At 39.8% G+C, this 21,869-nt stretch overlaps 1 protein-coding gene across 2 annotated transcripts; it reads left to right on the top strand.

Moving 5' to 3' along the window:
• Window positions 1–557: 557 nt before the first annotated feature.
• Window positions 558–21,625, top strand: srpx (sushi-repeat containing protein X-linked). Of its 2 annotated transcripts, XM_058612382.1 has the most exons (10): window positions 558–691; window positions 8,541–8,597; window positions 11,984–12,172; window positions 13,633–13,809; window positions 14,977–15,103; window positions 15,208–15,329; window positions 16,365–16,544; window positions 17,924–18,057; window positions 19,156–19,277; window positions 21,052–21,625. In XM_058612382.1, exons 1-10 carry the CDS (start codon window positions 625–627, stop codon window positions 21,233–21,235), a joined length of 1,359 nt encoding a protein of 452 aa, XP_058468365.1. In that variant the 5' UTR covers window positions 558–624; the 3' UTR covers window positions 21,236–21,625. The 2 variants fall into 2 exon arrangements, with proteins under 2 accessions (XP_058468365.1, XP_058468366.1); XM_058612383.1 differs by lacking the exon at window positions 8,541–8,597 and having other exon boundaries at window positions 568–691.
• Window positions 21,626–21,869: the final 244 nt, after the last annotated feature.

Here is a 21,869-nt window from a genome sequence, read left to right on the forward strand (position 1 = left end):
ATATTGTCATTTCATATCATATCATTTAATTATCGCATTGTATCATATCATATCATATATCGTATCATATCATATTGTATCATATCATATATATCATATATCGTATTGTATCATATCATATTGTATCATATCATATAACGTATCATATCGCATCATATTATATTGTATCACATTATATCATATCATATTATATCATATCATATATCGTATTGTATCATATCATATAACGTATCATATCGCATCATATTATATTGTATCATATTATATCATATCATATTATATCATATCATATATCGTATTGTATCATATCGTATCATATCACATATTTTTTCTAATAAATGTGTTGTTGTCTCATGGTGTACATACAGTATATCTACATAATTATGTCCAGCCTCAGCGTTGGTCCTGACTCACAGTCCCAGCGGTGTAGTCCTGACTCACTCTCTCACTGACTCGGTGACTGAGTGACTGTTTGCCTGCACACATGAGGAGAATCCTCCCTTGTTCGTGGACCAGGAGGCGGACCTTTGAGAGCAGGAATGCGCTGCTGGAACTTTTCCTCCCTTCAGCAGCTCCACTTCTTCACATGTTCAACAGCGTCTGCCCTCGCTCCTCGCGCTTATTATGGACATGTGGCTGCAGCTGCTGCTCCTGTTTGTCCACCTCTGGTTCTCCTGCTCCGCTAATGAAGGTAAAATAAATGAATAAATATAATAATAAATGAGTATCATCTCTAATGTCTTTCACACACTTTATAACTTTATTAACCCAGCAGCTCTTCTTCTTCTTCTTCATCTTCTCTCTGTGAAGTCTCTTGAATTGTCCAAGTTTACTTTGGGAAAAATACTTTTTTGTGTGTGTGGCTTTATTTTTAAATCACTACTGCTTGTATTTCTTTTTTTCTTCTTGTCTTTGAGTGAACCGCGGTGGTGTTTACGTGGAGGGGGTGAGTGAGTGAGTGCGGGGGGAGTGCAGTGTGCATCTGGGGGACGTTTCCCTGCACACAGAGCTCAGTCTGTGACTGTGGCTCTAATGAAAATCTCTCGTGCACTGAGGGAATTTCATTCTCCTCATGTTTTTTTACTTTTTCTACTCTTTTTTTGTATTGTTGTGTTTTACAAGAGAGATTTACCAGAACACCAAAACAGTTGGATTTAACCTCCACAGAAACACTTTCACAGCTTCTGACTGTGGCTTTGGAGTTATTTACTGTACTCTGCTGCTGACTGAGTAAACACTTGCACTGCTATTCTTCTCAGGACCAGTCTTGTATATAGTCCTTTAAAAGTTACTAGAAAATCACTTTAGTAGAAGTTGAAGTCACTTTTATATAATATTACTTAAGTAAAAGTCTTAAAGTATATGACATTTACTGTACTTAAGTATTAAAAGGTAATTTTCTGACATAAAATGTGCTTAATTTAAGGATTGAGCCAAGGTGGCTCTCTAACAAGTTGTCGTTCAAGTGGAAGGTTGTGGGTTCAATTCCTGGCTCTGCTAGTCTAATACGTGTCCGTGAGCAAGACACTTAACCCCGTGTTCCAGTATGTGAATGGGTGAATGGATGAAAACTGTGGTGTAAAGCAGCTCATGAAGACTAGAAAAGCTCTATATACTGTAAATACAGACCATAATACCAACTCTTCTTCTGAATTTATTTGGTAGTAACGAGTAACAAAGATAGTTAGAGGAAATGTAGTGGAGTAGAAGTTGCTAGAAATACAACACTGCTCAGGACGCTGCATTGACTTAGCCAGTGAGGTCCTGCGGCATTAGGACCAGGACCAGGTTTTGCTCTCCATGAAGACTACTGGTCCTGACAAGTTCTGTGTTTATGCAAGAACACTTGTTTTAAAAGTAAACATCATCGTCTACAGGGCTGAACATTTAATTGAAATTTGATTAAAATCACAACATGGCCTACTGCAATTTTCATTATTCAAATGTAAATGCGAAATAATTATGTAAAAAATGACCATTCCCACAATCACAATTTCAAGTTCTGGTTCTGAGAAGGCTGCTATAGTTTCCTCATAGGCTTGGGAAGTCTCACCACTAGATGTCACTATTTCTTACGCACTCGTGCTTAAATGCTAACTTTAAAACCTGGTCCTAATGAGGCAGAATATCATTTCTGAGGAATTGTGGTTAGGTTAAGGTTAGGGTGAGGCAAGAACTGGTTATGGTTAAGGTCAGGGATAACGTTTTGCTTAGGCCACAGGTCTCAAACTTGCGGCCCACGGGACACATGCGGCCCTCCAGTTGATTTCCCGTGGCCCACCGCTTCATATAATATATTTAATTTCTTTAATGGCAAAGATTAATTTTACATCAGAAATAAATTTTTATATATTGTTCCATATCAAGACTAGCTTTGAAATTCATCAAAAATATTGTATTGCAATATGTTTGATATCATTTTCATATTTAGTAGCTTTTTTCGCCAAAAGTAGGGACGTCCCCCGCTACCACTTTTTTGTGTTTCCGATACTCAAGTATCTACCGATACTGATATTATTCCGATATTACAGTCATTTTAGACCAAATAAACTGAATTTTCTAATTGTATCTGATTCTACATTTGTATCTGTCCGATATACGATCCAGTAATTTTGACAAATATTGGACTGATACCGATACTGATACCAATACCGATTCCTATCCCTAACAAAAAGACTCAATGCTCAGTGACCCCCTGGTTTAGTCCATCCAAGTGAATGGAAGTCAATGAGAGTCCTCACCAGGACAGCCGGGTGAGCCTGTGTGTGTGTGTCAGTGTGTATTGTATGGCGTTGTGTGTGTGTGTGTTTGTGTGTGTGTGTGTGTGTGTCTGGTATGAGAGTGGCTCACCGCGGCCGTATGATCATACAGGCTGAAACATGAACACAAGCTGTACAACAGATTTACACTGACTCACTGAAAACTGCCGACAGTCACAACTCTGCTCTGTACTTCTGTGTGTTTGTGTGTGTCTGTGTGTGTGTGTGTGCATTAGTGTGGCGTACGTGCGTTTACGAGGAGTTTATTTCACCGCGGTGTGTGTTTGTGTTTCTTCTCGGGGTGAAGTGTCTTGCTCAAGGACACATATAGATCAGCAGAGGAAGGAATTGAACCCACAGAACTTCCACTTAAACGACACCCCCCCCACCATTGAGCCTCCATGGCGCCATCATAACTCCTCACCTTTTTTAATACTTTTACTTTTAGTACAGTAAATGTTATATACTTTAAGAATAAGTGACTTTAACTTCTACCAAAGTCATTTTCTGGTGACATACTCAAGTATCCCTTTAAGGTACTTTTAAGACTGGCCACATTTTTATCACCTTATAAGAGTGATTTGGACTTTTCTGTTTTTTAACATTATAGTGACATTAAAGTTCATTTTAGGTTCTGTTTTTTTGCGTCCAATACAGTTAATGATTTCACAACCTTGAGTATCGACCAATATTATGACCAACAAATCCTCCGCAAGCCTCCATGAACATGTCCTTGGATATTACACTGCAAAACTTTTGTTCCTTCAGGCCTTAAAAAGAACTTGAAAATGCACTCTTTTATTTTGCCTCTTATTGACTACAAGCACTAGAAGGTTGAAAGTCCTCCTGGATTCATCCATCTCTGTCTTTAGTAATTATTTAGTAGTAGTTATAATGCTGTAGGTAATGGACACGAGGAGCAGTTCTCCAGTTGACAGTTGATCGTTATTAAAAAAAAAAAAGGCAGCAGACGTGTAACTGGAGCAGAAATCATTAGTGCCATAAAAGAAGAATTTAATCGCGGTGCGTTGAATGAGCTCCGCGATGCTCCGTTAGCCCCGTAGCCATACGTCAAACCCAGGAGAGAGAGAGAGAGAGCCAGTCTCCGCATAATGGCAGTTAGTATCACAGGCCCGCAGAGGAAAGCTAATTGGAGGATCATCCTCTGTGATTTAATGTCTCATCGCTCCCAGAGGTTTTTTTTGTCTCTTTCTTTAAAGCTGCCTGCTCTCGTGCCATTTTGACATCCTGTCCTCGCTAAGAACTCATGTGAATATTCGGAGAGCGTCGCGCCAACCCCATCATCAGTCTGGCAGACTTATTAGGAGGATGATTCTCGCATGGCATATGCCGCCTATCGGGAAATCATTGGATTAGGAAGGACAGTTAAATTAAAAACACAAGACTTATGTCTGCGCCACCTACAGGTAAGAAGCAGAAGCAGCAACAGCCTTTCAGGATATGCAGGAAATAGGAAGGATGTCAAAATGGCAGCTTTAAAGAAAGAACAAAAAGAAAAACCCTCGAGAGATTAAATCACAGAGGATGATCCTCCAATTAGCTTTCCTCAGCAGGCCTGTGATACTAACTGTGATGGACTGGCGACCTGTGACCCCGTCTTTCCTCCTTGTCAGCTACTGAGGATATGAGATAAGACATCATTTCATCCACTTTTATGTAACTTGTATCCTCAATAGCTGACAAGGAGGAAAGACGGGGTCACAGGTCGCCAGTCCATCACAGGGACACACATAGAGACAAACAACCATCCGCTTCCAGATTCAGGTTTCTTTTTCCATGCAGAATTCAAAGCCTTTTATTCTGAAAAAAAGTGTCAAACCGTATGTGACAAATTCAAGGTACTTTTTTTAAAACCATCGTCTCTTAAATTTGCCGATCCCTACAAGAGAACAAAAGATGGTAGAGAAAAAGGGAGGTTTGCCCGATTAAGACATGGTGTTTTGGCCCAGTATTCAATTTCTGAGAAAAATATTTACTTGCCGACCCCTGGTGTGGATTAGGGTTAGTGTCCAATTTGCCTAATCCCCAAATCTGCATGTTTTTGGACTAAAAACACAAACTTTTCATATCATCAAAGGAGAGTTTTGTGCTTAATACTTCACACATTGTCATGGCTACGATAAAGAAGAGGGCCTGAAGTTTATTGAATGTTCCTTCCTCGACTCTGTTTTGTGTGTAGTGTTGTTTATGCATCTGTTTTGTGTATTTGATGCTGGAGGGAGAAAAATGTGATTTATCGCATGAATCTGTTCGTAGCGTGACTTGTTGATATTGATCACATGTCAGAGATGTGAGATTTATTGCGACCGTGCTGGGAATAATTCCCCCTTTGTGTGAAGAGGTTCTGTAGATGCATTTTACCGGGCTGTTCTCATTTAATATTAAATTTAATACCTTGTTTTATCGATTCAACAGGAAAGACGCGTATAATCACTTTTACCGTTTTATTTAAATGTCACCAGTGCAGTGTCAGGAGCAGTTAATCTGCTGCCGTTGTCCCATTGCTGTCTTTTCACTGTTGTATCTTGAACCGAATGAAAAACAACTAATCAAATGTTTCTTAAAGCCAAAATGTGTGTCAAATTACCATTTTTTAGATTGAATATTGTCCGTATTCTAACATAAACATCTTCGTTTCTCACAGATCTGCACAGATATTACACAGTTCAAATATGTTATTGAAACGAAAATGAATAATCACAATTAGATATAATATTGAGTGTTGTCCCAAGTCGTAAAAAGCACATTCACCTATAAATACTAATTGCTGTTTTTATGCTAAATGTGCGTCATGTTGTCGTATCGCAGGACTTTGCATCGACGCCAAAAATGGAAATTAGCATGTTCACGTTGACCAGTTTAAACCCATTTAACCTACTTTAACGTGGGTTTAAATAGGGTTTTTGACCAGTTAAATGTGTTAACTGCTACATTATATGAGAAAATAACTGTCAATTGTTCAACTGACTTTTGAAATGGTTGCATTGACTTCCATTCTCCGAAACTAAACTTTACTAGTTCTTCAGAAGTTAAATTCTGCCTCATTAGGAGCAGGCTTTCAGTGTTTATGCCAGAAAAGGTCCTTAAGTGGTCACAAATACCAGAACACACACACCTGTAATTAGTTTTCCATACCCCTCTCTCTCTCTCTCTCTCTCTCCCCCTCTCTCGCTCTGTGCCTGCCGTCTTTTCTCCATTAAGAAGCAGACTCTGAAGTTTTCCCATTAGACCTCTAAATATGACTCACTCAGTGTGTGTGTGTGTGTGGGTTTGCTCCGTACAATCCACACGGTGTGACGTGACTGTTAAAACCTCAGAGCTTCATATTTGTGTGTGAGTGTGAGAGTGTGTTTTGTGTATCGTAATTTCGAGGCAGAAAAAGCCATGATGAGAAATGTGGACTGGGGTCACGAGACGTAGCCCTCAGTATCAGATTCATTGATCGACATGCGGCGCTGAGATCTGAAGCCCGAGGAGGCGGAACAGAGGACACATTCACACACTGAGGTTCATAACATCCCGAGGCCAAGGTTGAACTCCCCTCCTCCCCCTGCTTTAACCCCTTTCTCACCCCTCTTCCACCTTGTTTTTATTGCGTTCTGACCTGCTGCCCCTTCCATATCCTTTCTTTTCTCTTTCCTAAAATAATCCTGCGTGCTCATCACGACCCCCCCCCACCACCACCACCACCACCACCACCACCATATTTGTCTTTTAGCAGTTCTACTCAGCCGTGTCCACCACCAGCTCTGCTGCCACGCACAAGCAGTTTACAGATTTTTCAGCTTCTGAAATGTGAATATTTTCTGGTTTCTTTGCTCCATATAACAAAAGAAATCATTAAAACTGAACAATTTTGGTTTGTGGACAAATACAAGACATGCAAGAACATCATCATTTCCAGGTCTCTGACATTTTACGCACCAAACAAGTACTCGGTTAATCGATTATGAGAATAATCGTGAGTTGCAGCCCTAGGAACAATCATTACTGCACGTGTAGCTGCAAACATGGCAGCCTCTCTAACAATTTTGACTGTTTTCTGCATATTCCTTGACATTGTGACTATAGATGCTAGATTTTAAAAAATGCATATTGTTTTCTGGGTCTCTGCTGAAGCCGACCAGGAAATAAGAGTGTATTGAATAGCCACTAGGGGCCTATTTACAACTAGATTTATAACATTAGTAAACATTTTTCTGAAGTATTAATGGAATTGTTGTTCAGATTTAGAAGAAAGTAGAAGATAGAGTACAGTATATATGAGTGGACACATGGAGTTGGCCAATTTGCAGTTCTGGAGGAACAGCTTTCAAAAACAGGATGTTTTGCCTCTTGGATGTGACCTGCCAGGTCATATTGATCTTCAGTAGTGAGCTGAAGGCAACCTTGAGTTGAGTTGACAATGTGTCACTTCTCTTCCAAGACGGTTAGGATGACCCTAATGACCCTCTTTCACACCTCGACTCAGGGTCCAGCCTTTAGATGGTAAAAAAAAACTAAACACAAATTATAACTGAGAAAGTCTCCCGGCTCAGATGCCTACAGCAAACTCCTGAAGGTACAGGCTCATGATCTATGAATCGCCAAGTAAAGAAAGAATATTATAGTAATATATCACTGTCATTGTTTCAAATATTTGTTACTGGAGGTCATCCAATAAAGAGTATACTACTGGTGTCAGGCTGGAAAAGGAAATGAATGACTAGAGATTGTTGTTTTTTTGTGTTAGGGGTGGGAATCACAGGGTAGATCACACCCCGCTACGATAAGCGATACATGGTCCACGATACCAATAATATAATGATACAATGATTCTATGATAATCATCTATGATAATGATTCTCTCAAACTGAAGACAACAAAACGTTAACGTGAAAAGTTAAAAGTGCAGGATTTCTCTATTTATTCACAACATAGAAAACAAAGTGCATAAAGTCCATGTATTGAACGTGGATGGAGCATCTGTTAATGTAGCTTTATCCACCATTATCCCGTTGTAAACGCCCTCTTCTTCAGCCCGAGACATGAAATAGTGACACATGGCGAGTGAAACTGGCAGGCACTGTTTACTTTATAGCGCCTTCATTTGTTAATTAAAAACATCAATATTTGAATCGATTCTCGTATTATTGCACAAGGAAGGACGATGATATATCACCACATCGATATTTTGACCCCTAGTCTGTGGCTTGAGAAGCTTGTTACTGCCCAACACTGCTAATAAGACATTTTCTCTTCTTTAACCCTGCTGTTTCACAGTTATGAATATGTTTTGCTCCGTTTCATAAATCTATTCAAAGGTGTCTCAAAAGGGTGGGATTCCTGTCCACGGTAAGTATGATGTATGGGAGTTGTTTTGGAACAAAAACGTTTCAAAATAATTGCTTTTTCATTTCTACCAAACACAAAATGGGGTCAGAGAGTGAATCAGGATCGTTTAAAGCGATCATTTTTTTCCCCCAAATCAGCAGGGAAAACAGGATCTTTTCAGCTTTATTCTTTCTGCATGTGTCCTTTCTAAAAGATCCTGATCACCTCCCCAAAGCCCCAACTTGAGTCTGGTTCAAATGAAAAGTTAAGCAATGCTTTTTAAAGCCTGATCCTGGTGTTGTTTTGCTGAAAATCCCAAAAAAGTCCCTCAGGTCAACCAAGGACAAAGCTTTCTAACATTGCCTAACATCTTGGATGTAGTTCTCTTCATCGTATTAGTTGCTTTTTCTCTTTTTCTTCTCTCACCCACCCCCCCCACCCCCCCAGGCTCAGGACAGTACTCCTACGGAGATGATGAGGACTGGTATTCTCGTCGGTATAAAGGTGATGACATGCACTGACACTTACTCCAGAGTCACAGAAATGAAAGTTAGAGGGTCTTAGTCTTCTGTAATGTGAGATGTTTGCGAGTGATCATGGGGGAATTACATTCAATCCCTTGGATTTTAATGGATTTCATAAGTGCTGACCAGCACTGTTACATCAGGAGGAAAATAATGAGGAACAAATGTTGGTGTTTTTGGACTGCTCTAGGTTATTACACTGCACTCACACATGGACAAGTCAACTGAAACACTTTACTCGTTCACTCAAGCTTTGCCGAACTGCATTGTGGGTCCATTGCTTTGCTTTGCTAATTCTACGTGCAGCAGATGTTGAGAAAAGTTTTTAACTTTCCAAGCTACAACCTGAGCACAAGCCAGTCGAATCATATACTCACATTATAAACTAACATTCCAGCACAGGTGTCAGCCAATAAAATACTGTTAGCACAGGTGCTAGCCAATACAGTCATGTTTTTTGCTAATGTAGCACAGGTGCTAGCCAATAAAATACTGTTAGCACAGGTGCTAGCCAATATGATCATGTTTTTTGCTAATGTAGCACAGGTGCTAGCCAATAAAATACTGTTAGCACAGGTGCTAGCCAATACAATCATGTTTTTTGCTAATGTAGCACAGGTGCTAGCCAAAAAAAATCACTTTATATGGTTGTTTACAGCACATGTGTCTAGCTAACTAGCTAGCTAGTTAGTTAATTTATTGTGTTGACACATATTAAACACATACTTACACATTCTTATTAATTAAATAACAGCATTCTGCACATAAAGAAATAGAGTATATGCTATTATTTAAAAATAGCAAGCTTAACTAGTAACAGTTTATTAACAATCATCTTAGGAACTAATACTAACATCGCCTATAATGTCAGGATTTTTTATTTTACGATGAGTGTAGTGTTTTGGATTTTGTATGATTCATTGAAACAAGGCATTATTTCTCATTTGGAATTATGTATAAATGATTAAAAAAAAAGAAGAATGTTTTACTCCCTCATACAAGTTTACTCTATGTAGTTCAAGATGTGACCGGGAGAAAAAAAAAGAAAGAAAAGTATTTTTTTATATAAATACTCAGACACAAAGGATTAAAATTAGAATAACTGTGTTGTTTTATTTCACTGTTTCTTTAAAGAGCCATCATTTAATACCAGGTAGTTCAGCCAGTTTTGTAAACCGACAGCGTTACGTCAAAGTAGCCTCGAGTTTCAGACACAGGGTCACTCAGACACGGAACATTATCACTCCGGCCAAACCAAACTTTCTCCCTGGGTAAAAGCTGAAATGTAGATTTATTTTTCTCTCTTACTCAGTGACTCTGGAGACTTTGCCAAGGCACACACACACGTAGGGAGCGAGGGAGGTTTGCTGTGTAATGAATTCTCATTTTCATTCCAAATGGAAATCAGCCTAATCTGGTGTGTGTGTGTGTGTAAATACACATGTGTGTGTGTGTGTTTGTCCTGAGCCAGCAGGAAATAAACTGCAGGTTTCTGATTTCCGTGACTTGGAAAAGAATCTTGTGGCTTCTCCAACTTGGCTTCAAAGGAGGAATTTTTACACAAGCGTTGTCGGGATGGCAGTCGTGTCCAAAGAGGGGAAACAAATAAAGTGAGACTGATAGATCTTAAAGTGATAGTTTGTTTCCTGCACAGTCAAATTCAGTGTAGCACATATTTTGGAGCCAAACATAGAAGTCAAATTTTGACGTTTATACCAAGAGTTTGAGGAAATTATGTTTTGTTTACTCAATGTGCTGCACTATTTCTTGCCCCTGCTGGATATATATCTCCTATAAAAGGGTGCTTTGTCATTTTTAGTTGTGGGCTTTTGTCTGGAATCTGCCCCAGAAGTGGATTATAATATTATTTGACAGATTTAAAAAATGTTAAAATACTTATAAGACAGGTTTTTATGCTTGTTTGAGGTGGAAAAATGAAATTATTTGATTATACATAATAACAAAAAGCAACAAAAGAGGGGGGAGTGGGTGTTAAATTAAGGTAAGTAGGTACAGTAGGTAGATACCCTACGAAAATGCACCGTTCAAAGAATGTTAGCCCATGGTTCGCCTAAGGGTAGTTACAACCAAACCAAAAACTAACGTTTGGAGAACGTTCCCTCAAGGTCTAACATTCCCTAAACGTTGAGAGAACCAAAAAGTGAAAGGTTGTGACAAAAGTGGCTACGGGAACATTCTAGTAACCAAAAGAGAACGTTCTCGAAAGGTTGTATGAAGGTTGTGGCAAAGTAACGCTCAGGGAATTGAATGTGCAGCCAAAAACAAACGTTAGGGGAACATTAGGAGAACTTTCCATGTCAACCACAGGAGAACCTAAAGGGGAACATTCAGGGAACATTCCCACAACCAAAAGGTAACGTTCCCAGAACGTTCTGGGAACCAAAAATTGTTAGCTGCGTAGATAAATAGATGGATAGAGGTAGATAGAGAACAGACTGTGATCACAATTATGTTAATGCAGTAAATACCTCTTAATATTCTCTTTAACAGCAGTGGGTGTAAATGTGCATAATTCACTTTAATTTTGACTCTGCTGTGCAAAAACATAATCTGTTTCCAGTCTAATCAGCGTTATTATTTAAGAGATAAAACACTGGAGGGGGGAACAAGTAAATGTGAGGACGACTTAATAGCAAGAAATGAGAGTTAAATTTCAGTGCTGTGATAGTTCAAGTCTAAAAACAGGTGTGTGAGGACTATTTTTACACCTCTTAACACACACTTTTAAGATTTAAGTACTCTCTCTCTCTCTGCACATCACTATCTTGCCTTTCCCTCAAGTGTGACTATCTCCTTCAGCTCAGCAGACACTTGGATTAAGGGAAGTTGCAGATAAGGTAATGAGAAATGCGCCGTATCCGTCTGAACTCAGACGATGATGGGCGGGTTTTCACACTTTCACACTCACAGTCCCTAATAGTCGTCAGGTAAGAGCTTGACGTCTGACATCAACAGCCTTCTCTCCCCATTTTGGTGTCACCAAATTGGCAAACATATCGATATTATATCAAAACTGTGACATGAGACAAGAAATTTTGTTACTGTGAAAACGTGGGTATTAACCTGTGAAACCTATGTTTTTAGTGTGTAATGTAGATCATTAACAGCTAGAATACAGACATTACTGTGTGTTTTAGAGTAGATATTTTCCTTTAGAGTACAATACAGGATATACAGTATTTTTATATAGGGATGTAGGCAAAACCCATGCTTCTCAAACTGTGCTACGTGGTATCACCCAGCTGCAGGTTGCTCCTTTATTAACTCCACATAATTGCCTGCAGTGCAGTGGAGGAATTGTCAGTGTGGCTCATCTTCCCTTCTGTTTGTTTTTCTCTTCTTCAGCATCTCCGTGGTGTGCACCCATTAAGGTGAAACACGGCGACGTGAGCTGCCGCACGCCCAGAGGAGAGCACCACAAGAATGTGATGGGCACGCGCTGTAAAATCCGCTGCAAGCAGGGATACGAGGTCCAGAGCCCCGAGGTGGTGTGCATGGCCAGTAAACACTGGTCGTCCAACTACGCCTGCAGAGGTAAGTGTGAACCACACGTCACACCACGTCTGTCAAATATGAGTAAACATGAATGAAAAGGAGGAGTAAGAAGATAATCTTATATAAACTCAACAAAACCTTTAAAAACAAGATTATATAATAAAATCAAATCAATATACAGTATGATATCATTTCCCACATCCGACTCAAGGTGTGCCCCGTTATACATCTTTAGCAGTACTATTTTAATCATTAATTCATTAAACCATATCTTCAATTTTTTTGTAGTTTAGTTTCTTTATCCACATCTAACACGTGTACAATATTTTTTCCCCTGGTGAAAGAAATGTAGCGTCATTTAAAACAGTTTGGAGGCATTAGCAATGTCATTCAAAAGCAAAATGAAACATTTTAGGCCCAAGGACTGAGCCCTGAGGTACACCCCACTTTATATCATACAAGTCAGATTCTGTCTTTCAGGGTAACTTGCTACCCACTGATATCCCACCCCTCTTATACCATATTTACTAATTTTATTAAGAAATATTTCATGATCCATGGTGTCAAATGTTTTTTTTTTTGTTTCTTTCTTTTTAATAATTCAAACATGTTTTCTGATTTCTTTCAGCTTCTTAAATGTGAATATTTTCTGGTTTCTTTGGTCCGTATAACAAAGAAATAATTAAAACTCAACATTTTTCAACATTTTCTGACATTTTACCAGAGAAACATTTGATTTATTGAGGAAATAATTGTCAGATTAAACGATCGTTAGTTGCAGCCCTGAAACAATCACATGGGTGCATTGTTTCTCACGGGATTCGATTCTTGGCAACATCTGTGGAAAGAAATACTTCCCCCAATGTGCACTAATAAAAATTTAATTACTGCCATTGCTGCTGAATTTATGCTGCTCCACAATAAGGAATAAACACATTTCACAGACGGTGTAGCAGTGATGATTTGTGATGGAAAAACACAGAAGAAGAAGGCCCACACTGATGATTGCTGCTAATGAAATGTCAATATGTTGCAATTAGTGGATGAATGTGCAAACATTTATCTTATTATTTATACCTGAAGACAGAAAAACAATTAAATTGTTGAACCTGAACAATAATTTCACATCAAATGATCTTAATCAATGTGACTCACCCTGCACTCAGTTTATAATTTAAATTCACTGTAGGCAAGGAAGTCACCAGTGAAAATCCACAATAATCTGCCTGATTTTCAGAGCCGGACCAAGACAGAAGTGAACTAAGGGGCTGCTCTGGGGGCCCCCCAGAGTCTACACATCTTCATTTATATTTAGATATCTAAAAAAGTGTTGCGCTTAAGTTACTTGGTTTTATTTTGGAGAGGGAGGGAGGGGTGCCCCCAAATCAGAATCCTCTTAGGGCCCCATAAAGGCTTGGGCCGGCCCTATTGTATACGTTTATTCATGTTTGACTGATTAAGAGATGGCCACTAACTCAATGAACCTCCTCTCTGTCCAGAGGTCCGCTGTCCCAAGCTGAGCATGCCGGCTAACGGCGGCTACAAGTGTTCGGACGGCTCCTACTTCAACTCCCGCTGTGAGTTCTTCTGCGCCGCGGGATTCGACCTGAAGGGTCACAAGACGGCGACGTGCCAACACACCACGGCGTGGAGCGCCGCTGTCCCCACCTGCGTCGGTAAGACTGTGCGGGTCGTGTTCTTCCGTGGGTTTCCTGTTTGTTGTTGTCGTCTCTCTTTTCCGTCCCAAACGTTATCTCCGCGACTATCTGAGCTCCCAAGTTTACAGGCATCGACAAAACTTCTTTCGGGCAAATAGCAGCTGCACAGCATCTTTTCTTCCCTCATCCACTTGTGATATTTTATCCGTGTATGAAGATGTTTAGTCGTCTGAAGTGGACTCAGAGCTGCACTTGGGTGATTGTGTAAATAACCGAATTGCCTTGGTTAACAGCTGGTCTTCTTCAGATCTCGGTGCAACAACACTCAGTTTTGGCTCAACACAGAGTCTCCTTTGAATACTTTGAACACGAATAATCAAAATAACAAAGCACTTTATAGGTCACAACTTTGCAAAACCTTACATTTTGCATCAGCAGCACTCTTCCCAACTCTCGTTTCCATGACTTCAGAGGACATTGCATTGAATTACATTCATTTCCAGGAGACTTAATCTAACCTAATCCTAATACTGATTATTGGACTATACTTATTTGGACTTGATTTTTTTCCCCAAAAGGAAGACAAGTCCCTATAATGTGACCGTGTAAAAAGATTTAGTGCATGGGTGTCAAACTGGCGGCCCGCGGGCCACATGCGGCCCTCCAATTGATTACATGTGGCCCGCCCACCACAAAATTAATTGGCTAGCAATATTTCCTATCATAGTAATAGACATTCGGTTGTAATTATTGCTTTATTAAATGTATTACACTCAACATTAAATTACAAAAATGTAAGCTGTTTTAATAATAGTTATCCTCGTCATTATTTGCTATCTATTTATCATAAATAGGTTTTTATTTTGAAGTATACGCAATTTTATATCAAAACAAGCTCTTTTACTTTGAAATTCTGTCACATATCATGAATATCTTATATTGCCCACCCCGCTATGGAACACTTTTTTTCTCTAGACCGGCCCCCTCTTGACCAAACTAGATGCTAATTGGCCCCCAGGTCCTTTGAGTTTGACACCCCTGATTTAGTGGAACCAAAAAAATAGCAACATGTACTATCGCTGAGGGACAACACATAATAAATGACTAGCCGAGTAGTGCTACAACTGTATAATAGAAAAACGCTGTAACTTACATTTGTATTAAAACATTTCTTTCTCTTTGTAGATAATGAGCCGCCCAAAATAAAGTGCCCTAGTCTGAAGGATAAGTGGGCAGAACCTGGGAAACTGACAGCGAGGGTGACATGGGACACACCGGAGGGTGTGGACACAGCAGATGGCATCCTCACAGAGTCAGTGTCATCTCTTTTAATCTCTTCTGTCCCGTTTGTTACGTTGTGTGATTCCACCCCCGAAGCAGCGCAGGATTAAGAAAGTGAGCCTGTCATTTTTGCAGCGTCGTCCTGAAAGGGAAACCTTCAAAGTCCCACTTCCCCGAGGGCCTGCACAAGATGTCCTACACTGTGTTCGACCGGGCGGGAAACAAAGGATCGTGTCGCTTCACTGTCAGAGTGCGAGGTGAGAGCGACGCGTTTGTGTCAAAGAATCTGGATTCATGTCGCACTTCTTAAATCAAAGTTAAGTTTTCATTTAAACCTCTTAGGACCATCATGATGAAGTAATGATGTTTATCTTTAATTTCTTTCTTTCCTTCATTATCTCTTTCAAAGTGAACACTTTATTTTTAAGGGATCAATCCCGTCCTCTGAAATACTATGTTTACGTCAAATGCGATATTAAAAGAGTCCCAGAACCTGACATTCCCAGCACTTAAAAGAAGTCATTTGTACTTGATATTATAATTATAATAATTATGAATCATAATTATGCCATGCCATGAACTGTACATAAAATCCAAGTCCAAATTTCTTAATATTTATTTCAAAGAGGTAAAAAAACAGTAATGAAATGTCAACAGTTTTCTTTTTCTCCTTCATTAGATTTCATAAATGCAACAGTATGAGTATAGTATATCTATATAAAACTGTATATACAGTACAGGATGTTATCGTCATTTTATGGATCAGATTTCCAGGTTTTCAGGCTGCCGAATTACATTTATTTGGGTGGAGAAGGGACAAAAATGGCTCTTTTAGTACGGCCGTTCCACGGAAGTCCCGAGGGCTACCGTAATGACTAGTATACAGGCGCAAAGCCCTATTTCTCTGCTTTTCCAGCATCCATCCATCCAAAACTGACTCCATCTGTCATTATTTCCTCTGACAGAAGTTCCAGAATCTTAAAATATTGGTACATCCCGTGTACAATCAATCCATTCATGAAGCTCAGATTGTATAAGGGGATTAAAAAGTGGATGAATGGCTGATTGTCTTCAGACCAGAGTGAAGCAGGGTTTTGGATAAAGAGCACAGAGGTTGGATGAGGCAGAAGATCCCGGGGCAGGAGAGAGCAGGAGATTAGCTCCAGACCAAAAAACATCCAACTCCAACAAAAACTGACAAGGTCGTCTGAGGTCGGTGAAATACCTCAGGGTTTGTGAAGATGTGAGAGTGGTGATTATTGTGTGTGTGTGTGTGTGTGTGTCTCTGTCAGTGCGTCGCTGCAGTCCGCTGTTCCCGCCCGACAACGGCTACATGAAGTGTGACAGCGACGGAGACAACTACGGCGCCACCTGTGAGTTCAAATGCACCGGTGGTTACGAGCTGCAGGGCAGCGGTGCCAGAGTGTGTCAGTCCGGACTCACCTGGTCCGGCACGGACACGACGTGCACACGTACGTACGGCATACTAATGTACACACACACACACACACACACATGTTTTTACATGGTATTGAGGACACAAGGGCCTAACCTTAACCTAAACCCAGAGGTGGAAAGAGTTACTGAAATATTCTACTGAAGTAAAAAGTACCACATGATAACTCTATAACATTTTTACTTAATTACGAGTAAAAGTACTGGTCTAAATGTTTTACTCAAAGTAAAAAAGTAGCTTGTTTAAAATACAGAGTAAAAGTTCCTTTTTTAAGTTATCTCTTGTGTCGTGCAAAAAGGACAAGGGAACACAAATCTCACATGAACTGTTTATAATTGACAGAAAACTTTACAAATCAAAGTGCTGACAAAATAAGATATTTAAACACATAATGTATCAGTCAACATGGGTCAAAGGTCACATATGTCACTCACCCAGGGACCTTAATTAACAGCAAGTCACCTGTCCTTGTCATTCACTGGTCCTCATCATTCATTCATCTGTCCTCGTCATTCACCTGTCCTCTTCATTCATTCATCTGTCATCATTCATTCACCTGTCCTCGTCATTCATTCACCTGTCTTCTTCATTCATTCACCTGTCCTCATCATTCATTCACCTGTCCTCATCATTCATTCACTGGTCCTCATCATTCATTCATCTGTCCTTGTCATTCACCTGTCCTCTTCATTCATTCACCTGTCATCATTCATTCACCTGTCTTCTTCATTCACCTGTCCTTTTCATTCATTCACCTGTCCTTTTCATTCATTCACCTGTCCTCATCATTCATTCACCTGTCCTCTTCATTCACCTGTCATCATTCATTCACCTGTCCTCATCATTCACCTGTCCTCTTCATTCATTCACCTGTCATCATTCATTCACCTGTCCTCATCATTCACCTGTCATCATTCATTGACCTGTCCTCATCATTCACCTGTCCTCATCATTCATTCACCTGTCCTCTTCATTCATTCACCTGTCATCATTCATTCACCTGTCCTTATCATTCATTCACCTGTCCTCTTCATTCATTCACCTGTCATCATTCATTCACCTGTCCTCTTCATTCATTCACCTGTCCTCATCATTCATTCACCTGTCCTCATCATTCATTCACCTGTCCATCATGCATAACAGATGTGATTTCAAACGTAGTGAAGTACAGTACTAGTAAAAGTAAAATTACACATTTTAAAAAGTACACAAAAAAACCTACTCTATTACAGTAACGCGAGGAAACCCAATGCTAACCCTGATCCTAAAACCAGGTCTTAACACTGTGCTCTGTGTCGTTTTCAAAATGTTTTATGTTTTTTATGCTTTGTACTTTTATTGAGTTCGAGTAACTTTAGGCTTTAATTGTACATTCATTTTCAAACGTCTTTGCAGCCATGAACATTAACGTTGGGGTGCGGACGGCCGCGGCGTTGCTGGACCAGTTCTACGAGAAGCGGCGGCTTCTCATCATCTCGGCTCCGACGGCCGCAAATCACAACTATCGCTTCCAAATGACCAACTTACAGGTGAGTGAGAGACACAGAGACACAGAGACACAGACACAGAGACACAGAGACAGACAGAAAGAGAGGAGATTGTCTCCTCTCACGCTCAGCAGGAGGTCCACACACAATGTGTGTTTAGTTGTCTTCCCCGCTGCTCGTGTGTCACACAGATAAATAGCAGGAAGCTGCTGCTGCTGCTGCTGATGAACAGAAAATGTCACAGTGATAAATAAGTGATACAGACACTGGATTCTGATAAGAGTCTGTGCTGCGGACGGATGTTTCACCACTTCATCATAAAAAAGCCCCCGATCTTTCAAGGTGACAGAGTTAAAATCTGCTGAAAGATAAAAGAAATCAATCACCGTTTTTAAGAACAACAACAACAATCCATAAGATTTTATATCACGGCAGTTAAGTTGAAAACAAGCAACTCACACCCTGGACTGTGGAAATAATGACTCTGCAATCATTAAATGTAAGAATAATGACATTATAAATTAATTACGTGACAGCAGAAAGTAACATTCACTGCTACATTGTGACAAATGTGGAAAATAAACATCCTTGAGTTGTGCAATACTTAATATTAACATTTTAATGATTATATCTTATTGTAAATTGTGCATTTTATGACTTTAATGTCATCATGCACATATTAGAATACATGTAGGTGTTGATTCATATTCATTGTTAGCAAATAACTTCACCTATAAGGATATTTTTACACCTTTTACTTTAGTTAAATACTATTTGGCCACATGTTTTTTAAAGCAGCTTCTGCTTGTTATCGTCATCATGAGCAGCTGTAGTTAAATATCAGATCTTTACATGAATAGATCCAGCACACAGCATGTCAAAAATCTGCAGTTATAGGGTATAAACAGTGTTTCTTTATATTTTAATTGAATGCAAAGCCATTGAAGAGTTTACAACTTATAAATAGACTGATATCAAACTTATTTATCCAAGTTACAGTAAAAACGATCATTAATTGCAGCCCCGGATCGACTGTTGTTGGAGTGAACCCAGAGTTTTGTTTGGGCTGCAGTGGAGTCGATAACAAAGCTGTAAACACACGGATGAGTCTGTTTTCTTGTCTCTCTCTCGTGGGAACAGCACGCTCAGTGTGGACTGGACCTGAGGCACGTGACGGTGATTGAACTGGTCGGAATGTATCCGGCACAGATTGGACGGATTCGACACAGGCTGCTTCCTCCAGGACTGGCCCTGCAGCTCAGGTACACAAACCGGCCACTTTATTAGGTACACAGGTCACTTTACACAGTGGCAGCACTGGCACCCTGTAATCCTGAACAACTAATCCTTAGGTAATCATAATTTAAAGCAACTTAATTGTTCCGTTTTTGATTCATCTCATTTTTACAAATGTTACCATGTGCATGTTTGACACAAGTTCTTTACTCGTTAATATTTTGGTTTTAATGCCCCATCTTGTTTTAAATCTATTTCACAGTAGATATTAAAGATTGATTTAAAAAGTGCAATTAGAACATCTGTCAGAATACTTAAAAGTAGATATTTCCCCCCCAAACGTTCAAAATGTTTCTTATTCAGTCTCTGACCTGTGGCACCAACAAAGCAATTCTCTTCCAGAAAACTGCTGCTCCCTGAATATTTTCTATTTTATCCCAGATGATTTCTCTGTAAACCCCAGAGATGCTTGTGTGTGTGTGTGTGGGTGCCAGTAGATCAGCAGTTTCTCAAAATACTCAGAGACAAGATTATCTGGCATCCAGCATCACAAAAAAATGGTACAAAGCAAAGAAAAAAAAGCACAATTCAATCACAGGAAAGGTTTATAAGAGTACAAAAAAAAAAAAGAATAACAATCTGGCAGAAGCATCTGAACCAGGAAAGGATAAACTTGGATTTGAAGAGCTGAATCTCCCCAAATCAAAAACACTTGGATTAAAACAAACAACCCAATTCTGTGTAGGACTGAGATGTACAACAGAAACCACAAAGACTAAGACAGTTTCTCAAGGTCAGGGACAGAAAGCTGGGGTGATTTCCAGGATTCAGTGAGTTTTCTTCTTCTTTGGTGTTTAACAGCAGCTTCTGGTTCCCTTTCTTCTCATGTTTAATTCATCTATAAAGTCCGAACATGGTCGGATGATGAAACAATCCCCTTCCTTCCCTGTGTGCTTCCAACATTTTCCTCCCCCAACTACAATGTTCAGTGTGCTGTTGAAAAGTGTGAGTGTGTGAAGGAGGAGTCTTTATAAAGTCTTGATTGGAGATGCAGAGCACCTGAGGGAACCAGGTGAGTGGAATGAAGTGATGAGGTGGGCGTGGCTGACTGATGGACACCTGGGGGTGAATGGAAAAAAGTAGTGAGTTGAAGTTAAGGGTTTTTAAGTGGATTTATTAAGTGAGTATATTCGGTTGAGGAAATGTCATTGTTTTAAAGGTATTCCCCAAAACACAGCTTTTTCAAACATCCTAGTTGTTAGCAGTTCTGGATACTTCCATGATTTGACTTTGCACACAGAAATAAAATGATTCCACCAAAAACAAAAGCTACCAGGGTCTGAATTATTAGCTACCCTTAAAAAAATAAAAACCAAATAGTGATGACATGACAGGAAAGAGAAAGAGTAAAGAATCAGAATAAAACAATACAAAGACCTCCGTCAAGGCTTCAACAATACAATCTTACACAAAATCCATCCTGAACATGTTAAATTGGACTTCCCATAGTGGGCCTACATTTAAAATGCTGCCAAATCTGTAATCTGGATCAGATCTATGAAATAACTTTGTGGAAATACGATGAATTTTGACTGTTGCTCATCATTCGCTTTCTTCTGCACTTCTAGGCTGTAGTTTTGTTTGACTTGATATGGTTTTATCTTTGATTTTAGCCCCAAACTACACCAATTCCTCAGAAATGAGGTTCTGCCTCACTAGGACCAGGTTTTAGTCTCCTTTGTTTACGCCAGAAAAGGTCGTAAAGAGGTAACAAATACAAGTGTGACATGCGTTTCCTAGGTTACTGCTCCGGATCTCTCAAAGGTCCTTCCAAATGGTGCTGGTGGACAAACAGGGCATGGACAAGCAACGTTATCCGTTCCCGATCACGTCGGCCGAGCTGTTCACGACCATCGACACTTTCCCGCAACGCAAGGACGAGATGGTGCTGCAGCAGGAGGCGGGTCAGACCTGTCAATCATAAGACACGTCTGCTGTCGCTGTCCATCCGTCAGTCAGAGCAGACGGGACGTCTCCCGTTTCTGTCCACGAGTCTCACACTCCTGCCTGAACTCATTCACTCCTGTATCCTGAACATACTGTATGTGTGTGTGTGTGTGTGTAAGTATATGTGTCTGTGTGTGTGCGTGTGTGTATGTGTCACTGTTGTTATTAATATTTTCAAATCAGAAACGTGTTTTTACTATTTTTACACAAAAGTCTTTTTACTGTATGAACAAGAAAACCTGTCTATGTCTAATATTTATGTCTCATTCCTGGAATAATGATGTACTCTGTGAAAAAAAACAACTGTATGTGTACGTGAGTGTGTGTGTGCGTCAGAAAGACACTGATTAAATATGTGCGTCACGGACGATTTGGTCTCCAGTGTGTCAGTGGGAGGGCGAGAGACGCATGGGGAGGCAAAGGATGCACTGCAACAAACTCTGTCTTATCAAATAATTTTTTTTGTTTGCAGCTGATTAGAGAAAATTATTATTTTCTAAAAATAACAACAAGTGTTGTTCTTATTTCAGAAATACAGTTTCTCTCACTGGCCACAAACATGGATTTGTGTCGGCCTGTGACTTAATCATGCATAAATATCCTTTATAATA

Source organism: Solea solea, chromosome 2 (assembly GCF_958295425.1).
Source record: "Solea solea chromosome 2, fSolSol10.1, whole genome shotgun sequence".
In the NCBI taxonomy this organism is placed as follows: domain Eukaryota; kingdom Metazoa; phylum Chordata; class Actinopteri; order Pleuronectiformes; family Soleidae; genus Solea; species Solea solea.